General features: G+C 48.3%; 2 protein-coding genes across 2 annotated transcripts; one reads left to right on the top strand and one right to left on the bottom strand.

Annotated features, from left to right (window-relative positions):
• Positions 1 to 291: 291 nt before the first annotated feature.
• LOC138723927 (trypsin I-P1-like) lies at positions 292 to 2,891 on the bottom strand. Its single transcript, XM_069863438.1, has 5 exons — positions 2,805 to 2,891; positions 2,196 to 2,358; positions 1,329 to 1,582; positions 761 to 897; positions 292 to 441 (listed from the first exon to the last, which is right to left on the bottom strand). Exons 1-5 carry the CDS (start codon positions 2,842 to 2,844, stop codon positions 292 to 294), a joined length of 744 nt encoding a protein of 247 aa, XP_069719539.1. The 5' UTR covers positions 2,845 to 2,891.
• Positions 2,892 to 19,592: 16,701 nt separating this feature from the next.
• Positions 19,593 to 22,325, top strand: LOC138716713 (trypsin I-P1-like). Its single transcript, XM_069849882.1, has 5 exons — positions 19,593 to 19,675; positions 20,151 to 20,313; positions 20,910 to 21,163; positions 21,303 to 21,439; positions 22,149 to 22,325. Exons 1-5 carry the CDS (start codon positions 19,636 to 19,638, stop codon positions 22,296 to 22,298), a joined length of 744 nt encoding a protein of 247 aa, XP_069705983.1. The 5' UTR covers positions 19,593 to 19,635; the 3' UTR covers positions 22,299 to 22,325.
• Positions 22,326 to 22,843: the final 518 nt, after the last annotated feature.

The following is a 22,843-nucleotide window of genomic DNA, read 5'->3' as shown; positions in this document are numbered from 1 at the left end:
AGGTGTTCTGTTCCAGAAATGGCTGCCTGTAACTGACCGAAAGACTTCTGAAGATGGCAAAATATTCTAAGATCTTGCTGGTTGAGAAGCAAGACAAATATTGCATATGTTCCCTGAGTGACACTCCTTGCCTCTGTCCTTTATATCATAGCCCATGGAAGTACCCAAAGAAATGCTGCACAAAGAAGGGGTGCCTAGAAGTATTTATTTTTTGATAATTTTTGCATATCCAGTCCCAAAACAGAGGAAAATGATGAGGAGAAAAGGTAGGTCATGCAGAATGAGAGTGTTTCAGTTGGAAGAGATGGTTTCTTTGATCCAGGAGACATAATTGCAAACCTTAGTGTAAACTCCAGGATAGCCTTTCTTTGCACATCCAATACCCCAAGAAACAATGCCCTGGAGCTGCCCATTGCAGACTACCGGACCTCCGGAATCCTCCTGTGCACATAAATGATACAGATACTCAGAAAATGGTAGCAGCACACATGAGGAGTCAGAGATTTAGGACAGAGAGGCAGGGGGACAATGGCAGGGGACGATGATTAACAGGGTAGAAAAATCCCTAGATTCACTGAATGAGTAACTTTCACTCAATGTCTCTGCTATTGTTCCTCACAAAGAATCAAACCCAAACCAAAACCCCAGCATTCAGAAATACCAGCACATTGAGCATAACAGATTCTCTAACAAGATGGCCTCTTCTGCTAACAAAAGGCAGGAAAGAAAAAATATGGGAAAAGAGAGGCAGAAGTTTTACCTGGCAGGAGTCCTTCCCTCCCTCGAGGAATCCTACGCAGAACATATTGTCGGTAATTTTCCCAGGGTAAGAGCTGCTGCACTCACTTGAGGAGAGTACAGGAGCCTCCAAGCACTGCAGGGTGTCTGGATATTGAACTATAAGAAAGTAGAGATGGTTGGTGACACCTTGAGTTCATTACAGAGCCCAGAGAAGGTCTTTCGTAGCAGAAAAGCAATGACTGAACTTCTTGGCTTAGCAGTCGACATTTTTGCTCTGAACAGTAATCACAGTATGGACTCCTTTTGTTTAGATGGAACAGATTCTATCCGTGCGTCCACTGTTCTACAATTCAGACACTTTGATTTTAATGATTCCATGTTTGTAACCCAGCACAAAAGGAAGGACCTTTTAAAGGCTTGTCTTTAAAGCAGTTGAATGGCCACTGCCCTGCACAGCGTGGTCGCTCAAAAACGCCTGTCCCACAGCACTTCTCTGTACTTTACCTTGTACCGTTTGCAGCTAATTGTGAGGTCTTAGAGTGTCCCCTGGGCCCTCATCATACTGTATGTCCCCACAGAGTACTCACCGCCATCGCTGAGTGTGTTGCCCCAGCCAGAGATTAGGCAAGTGGTGCCTGCGGCCACACAGCTGGTAGGCAGAGAAACTGTTTGGATGGCTCGGGTGAGCTGGGCTGGTTGGGCAAGCTTGATGAGCATAATGTCATTGTCCGCTGTCTTAGCGTTGAAGCCAGGGTGGCGGATGATTTTAGCTGAACTGATAAGCTGCTGCGTGGATTCCGTAAGTGCCAGGTTGTGTTTCCCCAGCTGCACTTGCATGCGGCTAGAAAAGAGAAGGAATGGCATCCACTTTACTGCTCCTGTCAAGTTATGAGGAACGTCCCCATCATTACATGCACTCTCTTCAATATCGCCATCATAGCAGCTGCTTTCATGCAGGTTATCTTTCTTGTCCTGCAATAAGTCCTGGGGATCCACCCTGTGAGATCCTACCAGCTTCCAATACAGGTGGTGAGTTTCTGCAGGTTTATTTTGTTGCGATGGAGAAGATAAATATATAACAGCACTTTATACAAACTTCCTGGAAAAGGACAAACTGCTATCACCCTGACCTCTATTCCTCTTGCTGTTCTCCAGCGACCAAGTTTGAGCATGATTGATTGCACTTGTGGGAACTGCAGCTCTTAACTCATTGCTAGATGAACACTTTGTCATTTCAGAAAGTGCTCTGCATACACAGAAAGTTTTGCAGAAGTGGAAAACCCGTCATGATGCCTCAGCCTAGCTTCCTGAATGAGCCACCCATTCCTTGGTTGTCTCCTGTCAGAATGCGGTCCCTTACTGCATATATTTGGATCTCACAGCTCAGAATTCCTGCTAGGAGTATACTGGAAGAAAGAAGTAGGTTAAGGGTGAGTATAGTATTTTCTACTCACGGCTTGTAGCAGTGAGCAGCCGACAGGACCCACTGGCTGTTGATGAGGGAACCTCCACAGAAGTGAAACCCAAAATTCAGGGACACCTGGTAAGGGACGGAGTTTTCTGCACAGGTGTAGCCTCCCACGATCTTGTCATCATCATCGTTGATGGGGAAGGCAACTGGGAGATAAGAAGTGGTGTAAGTCAACATCTGCCATGAGGAATCTTGTGACCCTGGGACTGATTGAAGCATCTCACTGGTGGTCTCCATAAGAACTCACAGTAGCGGTGGTGGGCAAGCACCCTCCCCTAGTCCAGAAATTTACAGCAGCTTTAAGTCTTCCTGGGCCAGAGGCATAGTCCTCAAGGAAGATAGACTGTCTCTGGAGCTATGGACACATTTCAGTATTCCTGGATCAAGGACCCCTGTGAAGAAATTCTTTCCCCATTTTGTGGCACAAGCAACTATGAACAGACAGCAGTGAAAAGAACATACAGGGCTCCAACTTGAAACTTTTGCAAGTCAAAACTGGACTTCACTTTCCCACAATGGACTGCCTTGGAAATTTGCTCAGAAGATGAGCTTCCTTATAAATTACAGAAATAGAAGTAAAACATATACTCACCAGCCACGCCAACAAAGGTGACAAACAGGAAGAACTTCATGATTTTGACTCAGCCTCAAGCCCAGACTGGTGGACTGGAAGAGTGGAGCTGCTAGAAATACGTTTTTGGAAATGGCCTTATCTCTTGCCCAAGGTTTTCTCCAGTCAAAAAGTACACAATGGAAAATTTGAAGATCCAAATGTGAGCATTAATGGGCACTGGTAGAAACTACAAATAACGTATCAGCTAACCAGAAACATTTCCTGAGATAGAGAGATATTTTGAATTATTTCAGAAGGCAGCCTTCAATTTAAAGATATATTTGAGCCTTGGAAGATGTGTAGGTGTTTGCCCATTTTGCTCTTATACGTAGCAGCTGTTGAGAGCAACCCTCAAGCCTCTTTGAGATTCCTCTACACTGATGGGGTCGTTCTAAAAAAGGCATATTTTTTCCCGAAGATGAGTGTTGTTGGTAATGGACAGTAAGATAATATGCATTTCCTCTGGAAACAAAATACCACCACCCCCAAACTATTCTGTGTTCCTTACCACCTCCCAGGTGAATTTGTTCGAATATGAGAGTGAGTCATGTATTTCTGTCAAAACATTTTTCCCAACCAATCCAAATGATAGTAATATCAGCCAAAGTACCAAACCACATTTTTCTGTTTAGCTTTGGAATGTTCTATAGATACTCATCTTTGCCACAGAAGACTTTCAGTACCACACTGCTGTTTATGGATATAATGCATATGAACAAGGTGCTGTGAGAAAACTAACAAGATCTTCTGAAATCCTTGGAGAGACTTTAATGGAGAATCAGCATTCTATGCAAGTAGCACAAAGACTTTCTCATGCAGACATCCCCCCATTCTTCTTGACAGCGATACTGCATTATAAAATACATCAAAAGCTCACAAAGGTACTTAGCAGGATCGTACCCAAGGGTTTCCAGTCTGCCTTGAAGTAGGGTAAGGGCTGGCTCTAGAATTGGTGCAGGTCTCTCAAGGCCTGGACCAGAACAGTTTGGAAAGTTTCTTTGAGTACCGGGCCCAGCCCCAGGACTACCTCACACCTCTGGCCATGAGTTTGCCTCCCTGCATCAGCAGAATTTCCCTGTCCCAGCTTTTGCCCATCACCTTTGGGTCCTTTCCTGGCCAGCTCCAAGAAGAGTCTGTCTCTAATCCGTCCTCAGCTCCCTCTGGGGAAGGAGAAGATGACACTATTGCTCTCCTGTGTTCTCTGTTTCTGGACAGACAAACCCAGAACCTTCAACCTTTCGCCACCTGCCCTGTGTTCCAATCCTCACCATTTTCGAGACCCTGATAGATATCTCCCTTTTCCTGGGAGCACAAGGTGGTTTCCTTCCACAACTGTGGTCTGCCCACTGTGGAGTACAGTATGGGAATGATCCCGTTTCTGGCCCTGACACCTCTATCCTTTCTAGCCGAGCCAAAAGTATGGTGGGTTATTGCCACAGTGCACCTTGCAGATCCTCACCTACAAGATCATGCTCTGCCCCCAGATACCCTCAAGACTTGGGCTACATTGAATATTATCAGAGTTTTCAGGTCACAGGTTAGTGGCACGACTCAGGGACCCTGGCGTACTGCAGTGTGCCCACTCCCTGGAGACTGGTGGGGCCAAGGGACCAGCACACACCTAGAAGTGCTCAGTGGCATGGTCCTGACAGCATTCTGGAACTCCAAGGCCTTCCCACATGGCAGCTGGATGAGCTCTGGATTTGTGGCGAGGCACTGTACTCTTGGAAACTGCAGTGTGAGCAATCCCAGGAGACCCTGGAATCTCAGAGACACATTGGTGCACACAGAGCGCTCAGTTCTGGGATCCTTTGTCAGACTGAACTCCACGATGGCCTTGGCTTTCTAGCTGGTGGAGAAAGGCTGCATGAACTATACCACATCCTGCTTACTCGTGAGTTAGGCTGAAAGAGAGAAGAAATTTAGAGAGAAGATTTAGGAAACAGAAACAGAAGGTGGGTGTGAGAGAGGGCTGAGAAGAACAACAGAGGGGACAGAGAGAAAGAGGGCAGAGGGGGAAAGTGAGAAGTGGTCTTTGGATGTCTGAGAAGAGAGGCAAGGCAGTGAGTGCAAGAAGAAAGGATGATCAAAAGGCAATTCAGATATGGGAAAGCATAGGGCAGAAATTAGAGAACAGGCCAGGAAAAGGCAGATGATAATAGCACTTTCCTTATTGAGGCAAAGCTAGAGGGCAAGAGGAGAAATGATGTACTGTCAAATACAGGATTGTGTGTGCGCTGGGGGAAGATCCCTGCTTGCATTTCTGCTGTGCTTCTCCAGCTTTTGAGGCACTGTGTTTCTTGCTCAGCACAGAAATATGTTCCTGAGTCACTGAGGAGGACATGATCTATCTTCACAGATAAGTGGCTGCTCTTAGTCCCATTACTCTGGAAGCGGTTGCTGAATTCCTTCTCAATCTCTGCCGCGCCACCTTCCACCGAGTACACAACCAGCTGCAGAGTGGCCTTCTTCCCAATGGGCAACTTGTACCAGTACATAGCTGAGAATAAACTCTGCTTGTGGGAACAGTCCAGGGTCACAGAGTCTCCCACTCGGACAACTGTATCTGGTGACTGCTGAAGGGCCTGGCCTGGAAAGAGAAGGGAAGAGATGTGAGGAGTGAAACGCATTAAAGAGGACACAAACCCATGTCCTTGAAGCATGACATGGCATGAGGTGGCATAGGGATGTCAGCGAGTGTGGGACAGTGTCCCATTTCTCTGAGAGAGACACATAGGAGGAAAAACCCAGCTTCAAATACAATAACAAATTTGTTAGGAAAATAATGACTTTAGTACTCTCAACTGAAGTATTAAAATGGTAGAGGAAAATAAAATTATATCTGTAGAGTTTTCTGGCTTAAGCAGTTGAAGAAATGTTCACCTCATTCTGGACCTTCTCTTCCCTGGGGAGCCCCGGTGCTGGTGGGAGGGTAGGAGAGGAAGGTAAATATCTGTGAAGGCCCCAGTCAATGCACCGACCAGGAGAGCCAACACACTGACATAGGAAGGAAGAAAGAACGGAGTATGGTCCAAAGCGGGAGGCATAAGGGAGAAGAGGTGATGAGGACTGGGACTGGGGTGGCATCTCCTTCCATCTTCCTTGTTGAGGGGCAGTAGCCTGAGTTCCTCCAAAGATAGGAGGGTATATATACGTTGCCACGAATGCTGCAGAGTTTGGGACAGGCTCCCATTTCTCTGCGTGAGACACATAGGAGGAAAAACTCAGCTTCAAATACAATAACAAGTTTGTTAGGAAAATAATGACTCTAATAGTCTCAAACTGAAGTATTAAAAATGCACAGGATTTAACAGCAGTTAAAGAAAATCTCCCCCAGTTCCTGGCCCACCCTCCCTTGGGAAGCCTTGGAGAATGGAGCACTACCAGCAACTGGGCACACAGCTGAAGCAGCAGTAGACCCCATGCAGATCTTCAAGCACAATGGAGGGGCTTTTCACTTACCCACAGGGGTCATTATGACCACTAGGAACCAGTGGAGAAGCATGAAGAAAGGCCAACTCCTTCCAGCAACCTGCCTGTGGTGGCAGTACAGGCACAGAGATGTGTGAAGAGGAACAGTTGAAGGAGGAAAATACATGACTCTGCTGGTGGGCAGGGCACTGAGAGACAGCCTGAAATGTGCAAAGCTAGTTAGCTGGCTGGGCACAGTGGGGAATGTTGCCTGCATGGAGGCACAAGGTGCATGGACCCTGTTCCACTGACTTCGTGCTTTGTGTGTCTATGCATAGGTGGGAGATAAGTGTTATCACAGAAGCGTGATGGGGCTGTGTGGCAGCCTGAGTGTGTGCATAGCGCGCAGATACACAAAGTGGCACAAAATGAAGGGAAGAGAAAGAGAGCTCAGGAAGGTAAGTTCATGCCAGTTGCCCCTCAGCTGAGTCTCCTCCACGCACTCTCACACTCCGACTCCCAGCCCAGCAAGCTGCAGCGTGGAATCTCCTTAGCCCAGTGCTGCTCATCACATTGCCCAGTCATGGGAAAGGCTGCCGACCTGTCGTCCTGGTGTCGGTCAACTCTCCTACTCTCCTCTGTAGCATTCTGCAGAGGAGCAGCAAGATGAGGATGGACGGAGCTGGAGAAAATCCTTTCGTCTTCTCTCCACAGAGCATTGGCTTTTTCACCGGTCCAAGGGTGTGGGAAATCACTGTGGGCAGGAAGTGAGAGTTACAGTTTGTGCACACGGACACGTGGAGTGTGTGTCAGAGACCCAACAGAGCCTCTGCACGTGTATCATGTTCTGTGGGCCCAGCAATGCATGGCAGTGGAAGCCCAGCCCATAGAAGAGAGAAAGTGATCCTGCTGTTCAAGGCTGTCATGGACTTTGCAGTGAAGATGTTCCCCTGTGTCCTTTCATCAGAAGGATGCAGCAACGCCTCCAGCTCCTAGACACTCTGTTGTAGGTCAAAGTGTGTCTCATTGCACTACTTTCCACAAACTGCCTTCAAGAGATTCAGGAATGACCCCAGGTTCCTCAGAAGAAAAAGGAGAAAAGAATAAAGAGGGTGGGCTACATTTTGCAGGCAACAGGAAGAAACCCCACACCCCTGCAACGCCCCCAATGCTCTAGCTGAGAGAAGGCTGTGCTTGATGTGACTGTGGGAAGGGTCTCCATTTCCCGTGGCGTTCCCTGGGTTGTGCAGGCGGCAGGGTGCATCAGGAGCTTTGCAGAAGGCAGTGTGTGTGAAGAGTTAGTGATCTCGAGGACCACATTTGCTTTGTTGGGCCTCGTGCTTAGGGCTTCAGAAGCCTCTATGTTAGCAAGAGAAGCTGCAGAGTGGGAACCAGCTGATGCCCCATGCCAGTCTGTGCCATGCAGTTGTGTATGTTAAGACAAAGAGAACACTCCAACCTGTCAGGAAACTTTCTGTTAGCTGCAGAGCTTAGTAACGTAACCTGCAATCTATATAATATCTTAGGGTAAGACTAAGGCCTCCTAGTGGAGGCTGAATTTGAATCCTTAATAATGCTAAAAGAAGTGCTTTTACTCGGGTAACAGAGGTTTCCTGGCTTACTTTACTCAACTTCAACTTCAAAGTATGGTTCATTCTCTCCAATTGCCCACTAGACTGAGGCCTATCAGGCATACACAAATCCCAAGATATTCCCAGAACACCAATTAGTTATTTGGTAACTTCTGCCACAAAATGAGGACCTCTGTCCGAAAACATTCCTAAAGGCACCCTAAGCCTTGGAATAATTTTTTTAAGTAAAATTTTTACTCTTTGTCTTGCCCTATTGGTTCAAGCAGAGAAAGCCTCTGGCCAGTTCAAAATGGTATCTACCATCCAGGAAGACCCCATCCACAGCCTTTCCCTCATCCAAGAGTCTATTCACTTGGTCATAGAAGGCAATCAGGTTAGTTTGGCAAGACCTGCCTTTCGTGAACCCGTGTTGACTGGGCCTGATCACCTGGTTCTCTTGCATGTGCTTCATGATAGCACTCAAGATCACCTGCTCCGTGACTTTCCCTGGCACTGAGGTCAGACTGACAGGCCTGTAGTTCCCTGGGTCCTCCCTGCGACCCTTCTTGTAGATGGGCACAACATCAGCCAGCCTCCAGTCCAGTGGAACTTCCCCAGTCTTCCAGGACTGTTGGAAGATGATGGAAAGGGGTTTGGCCAGCACATCCGCCAGCTCCTTCAATACCCTTGGATGAATCCCATTCGGCCCCATAGACTTGTGGGTGTCTAGTCGGGCTAGCAAGGCTCTGACCACCTCCTCTTGGATCACGGGAGCCTCATTATGCTCCTCTAGCTCCTGGGTTTGTACACAGATGGAACGACTTTCTTTACAATTAAAGACTGAGGCAAAGAAGGCATTAAGTACCTCAGCCTTTTCCTCATCCCCTGTCACTGTTGTTCCTTCTGCATCCAATAGGCACTGTATGGTCTCCCTAGTCCTCCTTTTATTATTTATATATTTATCGAAGGATTTTTTGTTATCTTTCACAGACTTGGCCAATCTGATTTCTGATTTTTTCTCTACACAGTCTCACTTCCCTCCTGTAGTCCACCCAAGAGGCCTGTCCCCTCTTCCAGAGCCCATAAACATTTCTCTTCTTGATATCACTCAAGATCTCTCTGTTCAACCAAGCTGGCTTTCTCCCCTGCCGGCTTTTTTTCCGGAACATGGGGATGGCTTTCTCCTGAGCTGCTAGGATTTCCTTTTTGAAGAGCTCCCAGCCCTCATGGGCTCCCTTGCCCTTAAGTACTGTCTCCCATGAGACTTTGCCAACCAGCCTTCTGAAGAGTTCAAAGTCTGCCCTCTGGAAATTTAATGCTACCGTCCTACTAACAACCCTCTTCACTTCACCTAGAACAGAAAACCCTATCATCTCATGATCGCTTAGTCCTAGGCGTCCACCTACTGCCACATCCCCCACAAGGCCTTCTCTGTTTGCAAACAGCAGGTCCAGGAGGGCACCTTCCCTTGTTGGTTCATTCACCAGCTCTGCAAGGAAGTTGTCTTCCACACACTCCAGGAACCTCCTAGACTGCTTCCTTTCTGCTGTATTGTACTTTCAGCAGATATCAGGAAGATTGAAGTCTCCCACAAGAATGAGGGGCACTGATCTAGAGATTAACCCCAGCTGTTTATAGAAGAGCTCGTCAGCTGCTTCTCCTTGGCTGGGTGGTCTGTAACAGACTCCCATCACAAAATCTACCTTCTGGTGGGCTCCTCTGATTTTAACCCACAGGAAGTCAATCTCCTCAACACCACAATCCATCTCAATGGAGTCCAAGTCCTCCCTTACAAAGAGGGCTACCCTGCCTCCTCTCCTACCCTTCCTATCCCGCCTGAAGAGTTTGTACCCCACCATAGCTGTACTCCAGTTATATGAGTCATCCCACCACGTTTCCATGATGGCAACAACATCATAGGCTCCTTGCCCTACGACAGCTTCCAGCTCTTCCTTCTTATTCCCCATGCTGCGTGCATTGGTGTAAATGCACTTCAGTTGAGCTGCCGAGCCTTCAGCCCTCTTAGAGGGAACAGAGTTTGTTCCCAATTGCCTGGTAACTGGAGTAGCTAGCGCCAGTGCGCCCGTATCTCCTTTAGCACCCCGAGGTGTGTTCTCCCCCACTTTCTGTGTGGTGAGGTACTGGTGGTCCTCACCAGCACACCCTCTCCCAATCACCATTGCCCCACGTCCAGGCTCGTTCCTGTCTAGCCTGGGCTCAACCCCCTCCCCCTTTACATCTAGTTTTAAGCTCAATTTATGAGCTTAGCTAGGTTTCTAGCAAGGGCTTTAGTCCCCCTAGGAGACCCATGTGTACCGTCCTTAGCAAGAAAGCCTGGGGGTGCGTGAGCCATCCCATGATCAAAGAAACCAAAGCCCCTCTCCTCACACCAGGCTCGGAGCCAGGCATTAATCGAATTCTTCTTCCTGGCTTCCCACTCCTCTCTATTTAGCCATGGGATGGAGCAGAATACTATTTGTGCCCCAGAGCCCTCCATCATTTTCCCAATGGCCCTGAAGTCATTCTTGATGGTTTTGGCCTTTTTGTTTACTAGACCATCGTTACCAGTTTGGACTACTATCAGAGGATAGTAGTCTGTCTCATGGACCAGGGAAGGAAGTTTTCTAGCTACCTCCTTCACTGATGCCCCCGGTAAGCAGCAGACCTCTCTGTGGAGCGAGTCTGGTCTGCAAATGGGTCCCTCCGTTCCTTTTAGGAGGGAGTCCCCTACAACAATCACCCTCCTCTTCTTCTTCATGGAGGATGTTTTTATCTTTTTCTGAGGATGGTGCAGCCTAGGGAAGGATTCTAGGCTGTGGGAACCATCATCCTCATCCTCAGGGTTAGATTCCACCTGGAGCATCTGGTACTTGTTCACCAGGGGGATCTGGGGTTTTGCTGTCTGGGTGTGGGGAGCAGGTTTCTTCTGTCTGGCAGGAACTTGCTGCCATTCCCCATCTCTTGTTCCCCCAACCATGCAGTTTGCAGGTGGACGGTGTTTGGACACACAAGCTCCAGCAGGCTGCTGAGTTAGTGAGAGGGCACTACTCCACCGGTCAATCTCCCTCTCACACTCCCTGATGGTCCTCAGCCTCTTTACCTCCTCCCTTAACTCCTCCACCATGTGAAGGAGTTCCCCCACTCGAGCGCAGCTTTCACAAGTGGAGCCAGTAACAGAGGCACGAGCCGGTGTGGGAGGGGGGCGCTGCCTGCAGCCCAGGGTCTGGGTAGCTGCATGCACCCACTGTGGCTCTGGCTGGGTGGCAGCATCCATCCTGCCTGCTGCAGCACATGGAGCAGCTTTAACCTTCTGCCGGGTGGCCACCATGGTCTTCGGTGTCTTCTCTCTAGTCTCTAGGTCCTCTCTGCACCCTGCCTTCTCGCCCTGCCCACTCGAACTGCCGCTCAAACTGCCCCGCACCTCTTTGCCAAGCTCCTCTTCGCCGTGCTCCAGGTCCTCGCCGTGCTCCAGGTCATGTATAAAATAGTTAACCTGTGTAGGTGCTGGCCTGTACTGTGCTGCGTGTACAATGCAGCTTTCAGGCCTGTGCTGTGCTGCACGTGTCCCTTGGCCACAGGATAACCTCAGACACGTTGTTGTAACAGAAGAGAACGCGGGCACTTCCCAGCTGGTATTGGGCATTACGCCACCTGCCTGGCCTTGCATCTATTTAAAGGTGCACCAAGAACTTCTCACGCAAACAGCCTTTCTATTCATGGGTGAGGATGATAAGAATATTTGGCTGGCGTTAAATGAAAGGAGGTCTGAGGAGTGCAGATTGAGCAAGGACAGAAAGAAGGAGGTAGGGAGAGATTGAGGCAGAGAGGGCAAGAAAGATTGAGGGAAGTTAATACAGTGTAAATGAGAGCTAAATGAAGAAGGAGGCAAGGAGGAGTGGGGTGGCAAGGAGAGAAAGCAGGAAAAATAAACCCAACGGGGTCTGAGAAGAAGAGGATGGGAAGGCTAGGAAGCAGAGGAGGTAATGAGAGAAAGGGATCATCCTGCCTTGTGCAGCACCGACGAGGAGGAAAGCAGGTCACTTTTGTGCAAGGGATGTTTTGCGCTCAGCTGCCTCAGCAGCCTGGCCACTGTGCTTCACTCTCAGCACAGTAATAGATTCCAGAGTCATTGAGAAAAGCATGCTCTATCGAAAGGGTCATCTTGCCTTCTTTAATTTCACTGCTTCTGATATGTTGGAAATCCGCTTCAACATTTGCTTTACTGCCTTCAAATGCATAAGCCACAGATATCAGCCTGGACTCCTTCCCTAAAGGCAGCTTGTACCAGTACAAAGCTCTGCTGGAGGATTTCATCTGGGAACAGCCCAGATTGAGGGACTGGCCTTGTCGTAGCACTGTGTCTGCAGACTGTTCCAGGGCCAACACTGAAAGGGAAAAAAAAGAGCATAAAGAAGGAGGAGGAAATGATGGGAAACCATGAACTAGGCACCATGGATTGCTAGGGAAGAGGTTAAGAAGGAACAGGGCAGGCTAGGCAGCGGCAGAAGGGATGGGATCACTCTTCAGATCAGCAAGTGGGTTAGACAGTCATTGCAGGAGATTTAGGGATTCCTGCCCACCTCATTCATTGCCCATCAGAGGAAGCCTGGGGGAATGGAACACTACCGGCAACTGGGTATGCAGCCGCAACAGCAGCAGTGGAATGGATGTCAGTGCTCAGAGGGACTTGAGGTCACTTACCCACAGGAGCCAGTGTGGCCACAAAAAGCCAGCAGTGAACCATGAGGAAAAAAACTTGTCTTTTCAGGGATCTGCCTTTTGTGGCTGCCCAGAGATATGTGAAGACGAAGAAACAAATGAGGATGAGACACATTGGGGTTGGGCAGGGCACAAAATGTGAGACATGATTGGCTGGCTGGGAACACTGGGGAATGGTGCACACAATCACAGGAAAATACTAAACCCCACAGAGATGCAGGCACTGGGAAGGTGAGGAGGGCAAAAAGGCATTGCATGGGCAGAACCATGCTGAGATTTCGTGGAAGTCTTAGTCTGTACAAGGCAGAGGAATGCTGAGATTTTATTCTTCTTCTTCTTAAGTCCTTGGGAGCTGGAGGAATGAGGTATGAAGGACGCACATGGGTCCCTTGCATTTTTTCATGTGTTTATCTCTCTTTCCTGCATCCGTGGCTGGTTCCCTCCCCACCCCCCACCCCTCTGCCCTGGTTCAGCTAGGAGTCTTTTTTTCTGTGGAGTACAGTGAGCACTGTAATTAACAGGAGTGAGAGGCAGGACCAGGAAAGACATCACAACAAACCAAAAGCCATTTACCTTCTGAGGGCTCTCATGGGCTTTGCAGTGAAGCTCTTTCCCCATCTCTTTCTCTGAAGAACAAAATAGTACCTGCACCTTCCAGATGTTCTCCTGCAGCTAACTGTCAATTACAGAACAGTTATTAATTTCTCCTACTCTCTGCAGAAGAGTTGGAAATGTCCCTGAACATCCCAAAAGAAAGAGTGGGATGGAAGAGGGGAGGTCTCTTTGCTGCTCCATGCTATCCCTACCCATAACACTTCACATTCTCGATAGAAGAGGCACATGAAACAAAGCTGGCCGGGACGCCCCTTTCTGGCTGCTTTCCCCAGCCCTCTTTCCCCCACAGAGGGATCGCAGAGGCAGGACATGCTCAACATCTTAAATCTTAGCCCTTTGCAGCCAGGACACTCACGTGCGTTTGAGTATTGGAAGTGCTCCAGCCTGGTGCAGTGATCATTGTGATGGGGACGGGATGTATATGAGGGGATCAGTGTTGTATATGCACATGCACATATAAGTGTCCACACGTGTGAGTATGGGTGTGCGCAGTATACTCTCCAGCCCTGGCCTGGCAGACCTGGTGAGAAGGGTAGGAGAAAAAGTAGATACCTGTGAAGGATCCAGTCAATGCACTGACCTAGGAAGGAAGAAGGGTCCAGAGGGGAAGGCATTAGGAAGCAGAGGTGCTGAGGACCGGGACCAGGGTGGCCTCTCCCTCTACCTTCCCTGTTGAAGGGCAGTTGCCTAAGTTCTTCCAGAGACAGTTTCTCCCTGGGACCTGAGGTGAGACTGGGGAGCCCTGATTGTCTTTGTCTGGTGCTGCCTCTGGGGAAAGGGCTTCTGGCAGCTTTGCTTCAACAGCATGCTTTGTCCAATCCAAGGAGCGCTCAAATACTGAGACTGTCTGTATCACTGCCCCTTCTGCCCGGTCAATTAACTGTCCAAGGTGTCTTCCCTTATTGACAGGACTGAGCTTGTCCTCCAGAGAACTGCAGGGGCTGCTGCTGTGATGTAGCCTTAAGATGACCAGGGTCTTGAAAGCAGCTGTACAGTACACTTTCATTCCCTCATGCTCTGCCACCGACATATCTTTGCTGCTCTGCTCATGCACTCGCAAGATTCAGGCTACTGGCATCCTCCCCACAGCAGCCTCATGTGTTTCTACTCAGAAGGACATCCACATAGCCTCTCCTGAATGAGGCAAACTCAGCATAGGCGAGCTGGGAAACCCAATTAGCACAGGAGTGAACAACCGGAAGAGTGGCAAGGGAGAATGGAAGCCAGGCAACAAATGACAGAGGTCTTCACTATGCCAAAGCCTGCTGAGAGCACATTTCCCTCCTCATAGAAACCATCAAACTCTGTACCTGGAGCTCTGCCGAGAGAGAGGGAAGGAGAAACAAGTGGAAATGCACTAGGATCCTAGGTGGTACTTCTTCTTCATGATGCTGAGAAGGAGAAGGCTAGTAGTGTGTCATCCACATCAGTTTTTCTCAAGGAATAAAATTCAATGAAAGGCATAAGAGAATCTGTGCACAGGTACTAAGCAGGAGACACTGGACCAGCAGGTTGAGACTATGGTGTTGCTGATGTTGCACAGTATCATGGTTTAGCTCTCCCCCCTCCAACCTAGAAAAGCATCTAAAATAGGGCAGTTCCACCCCCAACAGGGATGTGGAAAGGGAAATGAGAAAGAGAGGGAGACTCGTGGGCTAGAAACTAAAACTAAAAGAGCTTTAATTAAACTATAATAATAAAAAAGAAAATAATAACATTAACAAGGAAATATTGCAATATAAACAAATAGACAAAATCCAGATCCCCAGTGACTCTAAGTTGCCACCAATGCTGCAGGGCAGGCACGGAAAGGTCCCTGGCTGGAGTCAGTGGCAGGTAGGAGATGGATTCAGGAACTAGATTCCTGGACACACAGATCATAACTGGGAGCTGGTGGACAGACGAGGTCCTCACTTGGACACCAGCCATTGAGGAAGAGGGCTTGAGACCCATTACCCCTCAGATTTATACTGCATATGAATATGTCCCCCAAAGAGACAAACACTGTCTGAAAAACAGGTTGTTTTCTCTCAGGAAAATGAAGTTACTTAGAAAAAGCTCAGCTGAAAAGTTAGAGAGTTCATTTCACTTTATCTCAAACCAGAACACAGTTTATTTGCATGCCTCATGGCATCTCCTTCTCCCCACAGCTACAATATGAGCTGCAGCCCCCCTGTCCAGGCCTGTTCCTTACAATCCATGAAGGATTCCTCAGATTCTGTCCTTGGTGGACTGTGAAAATATACCCAAGCATCAGCTTCCCCTGGAGGCTTCCATTCTCTTCTGCTACCCAGCAGCACTGGAGATAAAGAGGAATAGGCAAGTCAGGGCAACCTGATTTGTCTTGCAGCAATGTGGGCACCTGGAATGTGTCCTGCTGTGGTCAGGCACAATTCACAATTTAGTTTCTGTTGCCTCCTTCACCCCCTTTAAAGGCATGGACTCCACTGCCTGCAGACAGTCCCAGCGTTTGGTTCCTGGAAATTCCTGGATTGCCTCCTCCTGGAGTTTTGTGATCTTCATAAGACTGCACCCAAGACAGATGGGGTGTGGCTTGCAAGCTTGTAACTCCCACCAGGTTCCCAACAAATTCAGATGTAGAAATTGCACATTAGCCTTCCTTCACCCCTCCAAGCTGCTCTGTTCTCTATGGGCACCATTTGTAGCCTCTGCTTCCCACCTGTGGTTCTCCACAAACCTAGAGCCCCGTAACTCCACCATGAAGGGAGCAGAGAACTTTAAATGGAGAAGGCAGAGGCCTGAGTTTGCCTTTGGCAACAATAAATGGAGAAGAACTGCCATAAATGGGATGAAGCCCTGTTTGAGCCATGGGTGTTTTGGCTGTGCATGTGAAAAATTCTCCGATGTGCTGCATTCAATCTCCTTTCTGCTGACCCTGAGAAAACTGGCCTCCACTCCCCTACCTCCTAGCTATATTTACTTCATGCAGCAGTGAAGTGGTTGTTTTTTCCTTCTTTTCTCTGAGAATTTTCTGTCTCTGGGACTGGAAAGCTCTGCCTTGATACTGGCTTTTTCAGCCTACTCCTGCGAAGCCAGGCGTGTCTTCAGATTAGAGCCCCAGAGAGTGGCCCAGACACTTTGCTTTCCTTGGAGGGCACTGGGTTGTGGGAATAAGAGCAGGGCATACTTGGATGTCAGGTTCCCTGAGGAGGGGGTTTACAGCCAGATGTTCCCACAGTCACCTTCAGGGAAAGGGCAGGGGGTGGTTTTTTTTCATTAACCAGTGGTGTTGAGCCGGCAGATGGGCATGCATGTCCCCTCTTGCCTGGGGTGGGTGTATGTCCCCCTCCTCCTAGGGGGAGGCAGAGGGTCTTGGGAACCTGTGACTTAAGGGATAAGTAGGGAAAACTGCTTGGGGAGGGGCTGGCATATGCCACACCCTAGGAGTCAGGTTTTGGATCATGTCAGTGGGGTGCCGCATCTCAGTAAGGGGCACACTTCTGCCCCTCTGCACTCTTCGGAGAAGCTGCGTGTGGATCAGGGACATGGCGGGAGTTGTGACAGGGACACAGAGAGGCAGAAACTCCTGCTCTTTCAGCAGTTACCGTGTGCCACCTCGTGCTCAAAATTCTAACTGCACTGGTTCGACCGTGCATTCTCTTCCCTGGAGTATAAACAAACTGCCTTGGCACATTAAATGGGAAGGTTGTCTGAGCTTCACCTCAAATCAAGTGCATTGCCTCTCCATCAGCAAAGAGTTAGGGGGCTGGGCATAAGAACACCAACTCCAAAACCTGGATTCCATCTGGCTCTGAGTGTGGAGCCGATAACCAGGGCGATACAGAAAGGAAAGAAGGTTCTGAGAAACACAACACCTTTGTTCTGTTCTTTTATTTCATGCCGAGGGATTTCATTCCTGTCTATTAATCACTGTTTTCCGTGGCATGACATATGCCAGGCCAAGGTGATGTCCATGGTAACAGGGCTTTGCCCCAGAAAACATCTTTGGACATCAGCAAAACCCTCCCCATCTGTAAGACAGGCACGAGTATCACAAAAACAAGACCTTGAATTCTTTACACGTGGGGCTTTAAGGCCTCCAGCACAGCCTGGGCACCCGAGTTGCCCCCTCATTCCGTCACTTCTATTCCACCAAGTCCTGGCATCCCCCCTTAGAAGGGAAGAGGACACCAGCATCCAGATATTCAGTCCGTTCGGGCTCTCTCTACCTGTAGGGCGTGCATCACACCCCAGAGAGTGTCAGATGTGAGACCCCCTCTTCTCTCAGCATCATATGTGGCCATCCACAGCTAGGCAAGTCCTCCTCCACCCTGCCCCTCCCTACCCTCCAGCAGATCAACACTTCCTCCCAGCTTAGTGTCGTCCACAAACTTGCTAAGGGAGCACTCAATGTCTTCATCCAGGTCATTGATAAAGACATTGAACAGGGCTGGACCCAGCACTGAGCCCTGTGCAACACCACTTGTCACTGGCCTCCAGCTGGATTTCACACCATTTACCACCACTCCCTGGGCCCGGCCATCCAACCAGTTTTCCACCCAGGAGAATGTGTGCTTGTCCAGGCCAGAGGCTGACAGTTTCCAAAGCAGAATGCTGTGAGAAACTGTGACAAAGGCTTTACTGAAATCCAGGAAGACTACATCCACAGCCTTTCCCTCATCCAAGAGTCTATTCACTTGGTCATAGAAGGCAATCAGGTTAGTTTGGCAAGACCTGCCTTTTGTGAACCCATGTTGACTGGGCCTGATCACCCGGTTCTCTTGCATGTGCTTCATGATAGCACTCAAGATCACCTGCTCCATGACTTCCCCTGGTACCGAGGTCAGACTGACAGGCCTGTAGTTCCCCAGATCTGCCTTGTGCCCCTTCTTATAGATGGACATGACATCAGCCAGCCTCCAGTCCAGTGGAACTTCCCCAGTCTTCCAGGACTGTTGGAAGATGATGGAAAGGGGTTTGGCTAGCACATCCGCCAGTTCCCTCAAAACTCGTGCCACTAACCTGTGACCTGAAAACTCTGATTATATTCAATGTAGCCCAAGGCGCAAGGGTATCTGGGGGCAGAGCATGATCTTGTAGGTGAGGATCTGCAAGGTGCACTGTGGCAATAACCCACCATACTTTTGGCTCAGCTAGAAAGGATAGAGGTGTCAGGGCCAGAAATGGGATCATTCCCATACTATACTCCACAGTGGGCAGACCACAGTTGTGGAAGGAAACCACCTTGTGTTCCCAGGAAAAGGGAGATATCTATCAGGGTCTCGAAAATGGTGAGGATTGGAACACAGGGCAGGTGGCGAAAGGTTGAAGGTTCTGGGTTTGTCTGTCCAGAAACAGAGAACACAGGAGAGCAATAGTTGCAGCTTCTCCTTCTCCAGACGGAGCTGAGGATGGGTTAGAGACAGACTCTTCTTGGAGCTGGCCAGGAAAGGACCCAAAGGTGATGGGCAAAAGCTGGGACAGGGAAATTCTGCTGATGCAGGGAGGCAAACTCATGGCCAGAGGTGTGAGGTAGTCCTGGGGCTGGGCCCGGTACTCAAAGAAACTTTCCAAACTGTTCTGGTCCAGGCCTTGAGAGACCTGCATCAATTCTAAAGCCAACCCTTACCCTACTGCAAGGCAGACTGGAAACCCTTGGGTACCATCCTGCTAAGTACCTTTGTAAGCCTTTGGTCTATTTTATAATGCAGTATCGCTGTCAAGAAGAATGGGGGGATGTCTGCATGAGAAAGTCTTTGTGCTACTTGCATAGAATGCTGATTCTCCATTAAAGTCTCGCCAAGGATTTCAGAAGATCTTGTTACTTTTCTCACAGCACCTTGTTCATATGCATTATATCCATAAACAGCAGTGTGGTACTGAAAGTCTTCTGTGGCAAAGATGAGTATCTATAGAACATTGCAAAGCTAAACAGAAAAATGTGGTTTGGTACTTTGGCTGATATTACTATCATCTGGATTGGGTGGGAAAAATGCTTTGACAGAAATACAGGATTTGCTCCCGTATTCGAACAATTTCACTTGGTGGCACGGAACAGAGAATAGTTTGGTCATGGTGGTTTACTTCCAAAAGAAATGCATATTATCTTACTGTCCATTACCAACAACACTCATCTTCGGGAAAAAATATGCCTTTTTTAGAATGACCCCATCAGTGTAGAGGAATCTCAAAGAGGCTTGAGGGTTGCTCTCAACAGCTGCTACGTATAAGAACAACACGGGCAAACACCTACACATCTTCCAAGGCTCAAATATATCTTTAAATTGAAGGCTGCCTTCTGAAATAATTCAAAATATCTCTCTATCTCAGGAAATGTTTCTGATTAGCTGATACGTTATTTGTAGTTTCTACCTGTGCCCGTTAATGCTCGCATTTGGATCTTCAAATTTTCCATTGTGTACTTTTTGACTGGAGAAAACCTTGGGCAAGAGATAAGGCCATTTCCAAAAACGTATTTCTAGCAGCTCCACTCTTCCAGTCCACCAGTCTGGGCTTGAGGCTGAGTCAAAATCATGAAGTTCTTCCTGTTTGTCACCTTTGTTGGCGTGGCTGGTGAGTATATGTTTTACTTCTATTTCTGTGATTTATAAGGAAGCCCATCTTCTGAGCAAATTTCCAAGGCAGTCCATTGTGGGAAAGTGAAGTCCAGTTTTGACTTGCAAAAGTTTCAAGTTGGAGCCCTGTATGTTCTTTTCACTGCTGTCTGTTCATAGTTGCTTGTGCCACAAAATGGGGAAAGAATTTCTTCACAGGGGTCCTTGATCCAGGAATACTGAAATGTGTCCATAGCTTCAGAGATAGTCTATCTTCCTTGAGGACTAGGTAGTATAAAGGCAATGCCTCTGGCCCAGGAAGACTTAAAGCTGCTGTAAATTTCTGGACTAGGGGAGGGTGCTTGCCCACCACCGCTGCTGTGAGTTCTTATGGAAAGTTCTTATGGAGACCACCAGTGAGATGCTTCAGTCAGTCCCAGGGCCACAAGATTCCTCATGGCAGATGTTGACTTACACCACTTCTTATCTCCCAGTTGCCTTCCCCACCAACGATGATGATGACAAGATCGTGGGAGGCTACACCTGTGCAGAAAACTCCGTCCCTTACCAGGTGTCCCTGAATTTTGGGTTTCACTTCTGTGGAGGTTCCCTCATCAACAGCCAGTGGGTCCTGTCGGCTGCTCACTGCTACATGTTGTGAGTAGAAAAATACTATACTCTCCCATGACCTACTTCTTTATTCCAGTATGCTCCTAGCAGGAATTCTGAGCTGTGAGATCCAGATATTGCAGTGACTGCATTCTGACAGGAGACAACCAAGGAATGGGTGGCTCATTCAGGAAGCTAGGCTGAGGCATCATGATGGGTTTTCCACTCCTGCAAAACTTTCTGTGAATGCAGAGCACTTTCTGAAATGACAATGTGTTCATCTAGCAATGAGTTATGAGCTGCAGTTCCCACAAGCGCAATCAATCGTGCTAAAACTTGGTCGCTGGAGAACAGGAAGAGGAATAGAGGTCAGGGTGATAGCAGTTTGTCCTTTTCCAGGAAGTTTGTATAAAGTGCTGTTATATATTTATCTTCTCCATCGCAACAAAATAAACCTGCAGAAACTCACCACCTGTATTGGAAGCTGGTAGGATCTCACAGGACTTATTGCAGGACAAGAAAGATAACCTGAATGAAAGCAGCTGCTATGATGGCGATATTGAAGAGAGTGCATGTAATGATGGGGACGTTCCTCATAACCTGGCAGGAGCAGTAAAGTGGATGCCATTCCTCCTCTTTTCTAGCCGCATGCAAGTGCAGCTGGGGAAACACAACCTGGCACTTACAGAACCCACACAGCAGCTTATCAGTTCAGCTAAAATCATCCGCTACCCTGGCTACAACGATGCAACACTGGACAATGACATTATGCTCATCAAGCTTGCCCGACCAGCCCAGCTCACCCAAGCCGTACAAACAGTTTCTCTGCCTACCAGCTGTGTGGCTGAAGGCACCACATGCCTAATCTCTGGCTGGGGCAACACACTCAGCGATGGTGGTGAGTACTCTGTGGGGACATACAGTATGATGAGGGCCCGGCGGACACTCTAAGACCTCACAATTAGCTGCAAAGAAAGATCTTCTCTGGGCTCTGAAAGGAACTCGAGGTGTCACCAAGCATCTCTGCTTTCTTATAGAACTATACCCAGACACTCTGCAGTGCTTGGAGGCTCCTGTACTCTCCTCAAGCGAGTGCACCAATGCTTACCCTGGGGAAATTACCGACAGCATGTTCTGCGTAGGATTCCTCGAGGGAGGGAAAGACTCCTGCCAGGTAAAACTTCTGCTTCTATTTCCCATGTTTTTCTCACTGTGCTGGCCTGTCTGAATGCTTGGGTTTCCATTTGGGTTTTATTTTTTATGTGGAACAACAGCGGAGACTTAGGGTGAAAGTTGCTTATTCAGTGAAGCTAGGGGGTTTTCCACCCTGTTAATCATCATCCCCTGCCATTGTCCCCTGCCTCTCTGTCCTAATCCTCTGCAACCAGACTATGCCACCTCCTGTACCTTAGGATATTGAAAATGGAGGAGTGCTGCACCAGAGAATCAAGAGTAATCATGGAGGCTTTAGAGCTTAAAGACACAAATGTCAGTTTTGGACGAAATAGCCAGTGTGCCTGTACCCAGGCAGTCTGGGAAATGGACACATGTGGCAATGCTCTGGACTTCCCATGTGAAACAGGGAAATATTCCTCCATGAAAACATTTGGCAAAATAACACACATATCCTAAGGTGTCTGCTGAGAACTGCAGCTGCCAGGACCAGGCAGCTTACTCATTTCACTCTTAGCTGTGGTGCCTGTGGAGCTAAGGTAAGACACAGTAGCATCAGGTGTAGAATGGGAATCAGAAATGAATTCTGTAGAACTTCTGTGTAGAAAAACCCAATGGCGCTCCCTCGAATGGCAGTGATTTCTGGCATCTCTGACTCCTCATGTGTGCTGCTACCATTTTCTGAGTATCTGTATCCTTTATGTGCACAGGGGGATTCCGGTGGTCCAGTAGTCTGCAATGGGCAGCTCCAGGGCATTGTTTCTTGGGGTATTGGATGTGCAGAGAAAGGCTATCCTGGAGTTTACACTAAGGTTTGCAATTATGTCTCCTGGATCGAAGAAACCATCTCTTCCAACTGAAACACTCTTGTTCTACATGACCTACATTTTCTCCTCATCATTTCCTTCTTGTTTTGGGACTGGGTATGCAAAAATTATCAAAAAATAAATACTTCTAGGCACCCCTTCTTTGTGCAGCATTTCTTTGTGTACTTCCACAGGCTATGATATAAAGGACAGAGGCAGGGAGGGTGACTCAGGGGAACATATGTAATATTTGTAGCGTTTCTCAACCAGCAAGATCTTAGAATATTTTGCCATCTTCAGAAGTCTTTCAGTCAGTTACAGTTTATCAGCATGTACTTGGGTATTACAGAACTTCCTAAAACAGCTGAGAGAGCGTGCTGAAACACGCAGGCAGCCTACTCCTACTGGACAAAAACAAGCGGGCAGCAATACAAATGCTGCCTGTGTCCCCACTGCCACCCCCAACAATATGACTGAACATTGCCTAGTGGAACGTGCCTGAAACTCCACTTGGGGAATGGAACAACCTCTCGCTAGGATTTGTTCTGTTCATGTACCAGTAATCCTGGGGCTACTGTCTACACAGTTTTGCCCAGTTA

The sequence above is a fragment of the Phaenicophaeus curvirostris genome, chromosome 1 (assembly GCF_032191515.1).
Source record: "Phaenicophaeus curvirostris isolate KB17595 chromosome 1, BPBGC_Pcur_1.0, whole genome shotgun sequence".
NCBI classification, from domain to species: Eukaryota; Metazoa; Chordata; class Aves; order Cuculiformes; family Cuculidae; genus Phaenicophaeus; species Phaenicophaeus curvirostris.
Note: the sequence above shows the minus strand (reverse complement) of the source record. Positions and strands in the feature narration are given on the sequence as shown.

Bases quoted from the DNA above. Each gene is read 5' to 3' on its own strand.
- LOC138716713 (XM_069849882.1), top strand. From the start codon at position 19,636: ATGAAGTTCTTCCTGTTTGTCACCTTTGTTGGCGTGGCTG. The intron at 20,314-20,909 runs GTGAGTAGAAAA...CCTCTTTTCTAG, and splicing joins GCTGCTCACTGCTACATGTT to CCGCATGCAAGTGCAGCTGG. The intron at 21,164-21,302 runs GTGAGTACTCTG...GCTTTCTTATAG, and splicing joins CAACACACTCAGCGATGGTG to AACTATACCCAGACACTCTG.
- LOC138723927 (XM_069863438.1), bottom strand. From the start codon at position 2,844: ATGAAGTTCTTCCTGTTTGTCACCTTTGTTGGCGTGGCTG. The intron at 1,583-2,195 runs GTGAGTAGAAAA...TCTCTTTTCTAG, and splicing joins GCTGCTCACTGCTACAAGCC to CCGCATGCAAGTGCAGCTGG. The intron at 442-760 runs GTAAAACTTCTG...TTATGTGCACAG, and splicing joins GAGGGAAGGACTCCTGCCAG to GAGGATTCCGGAGGTCCGGT.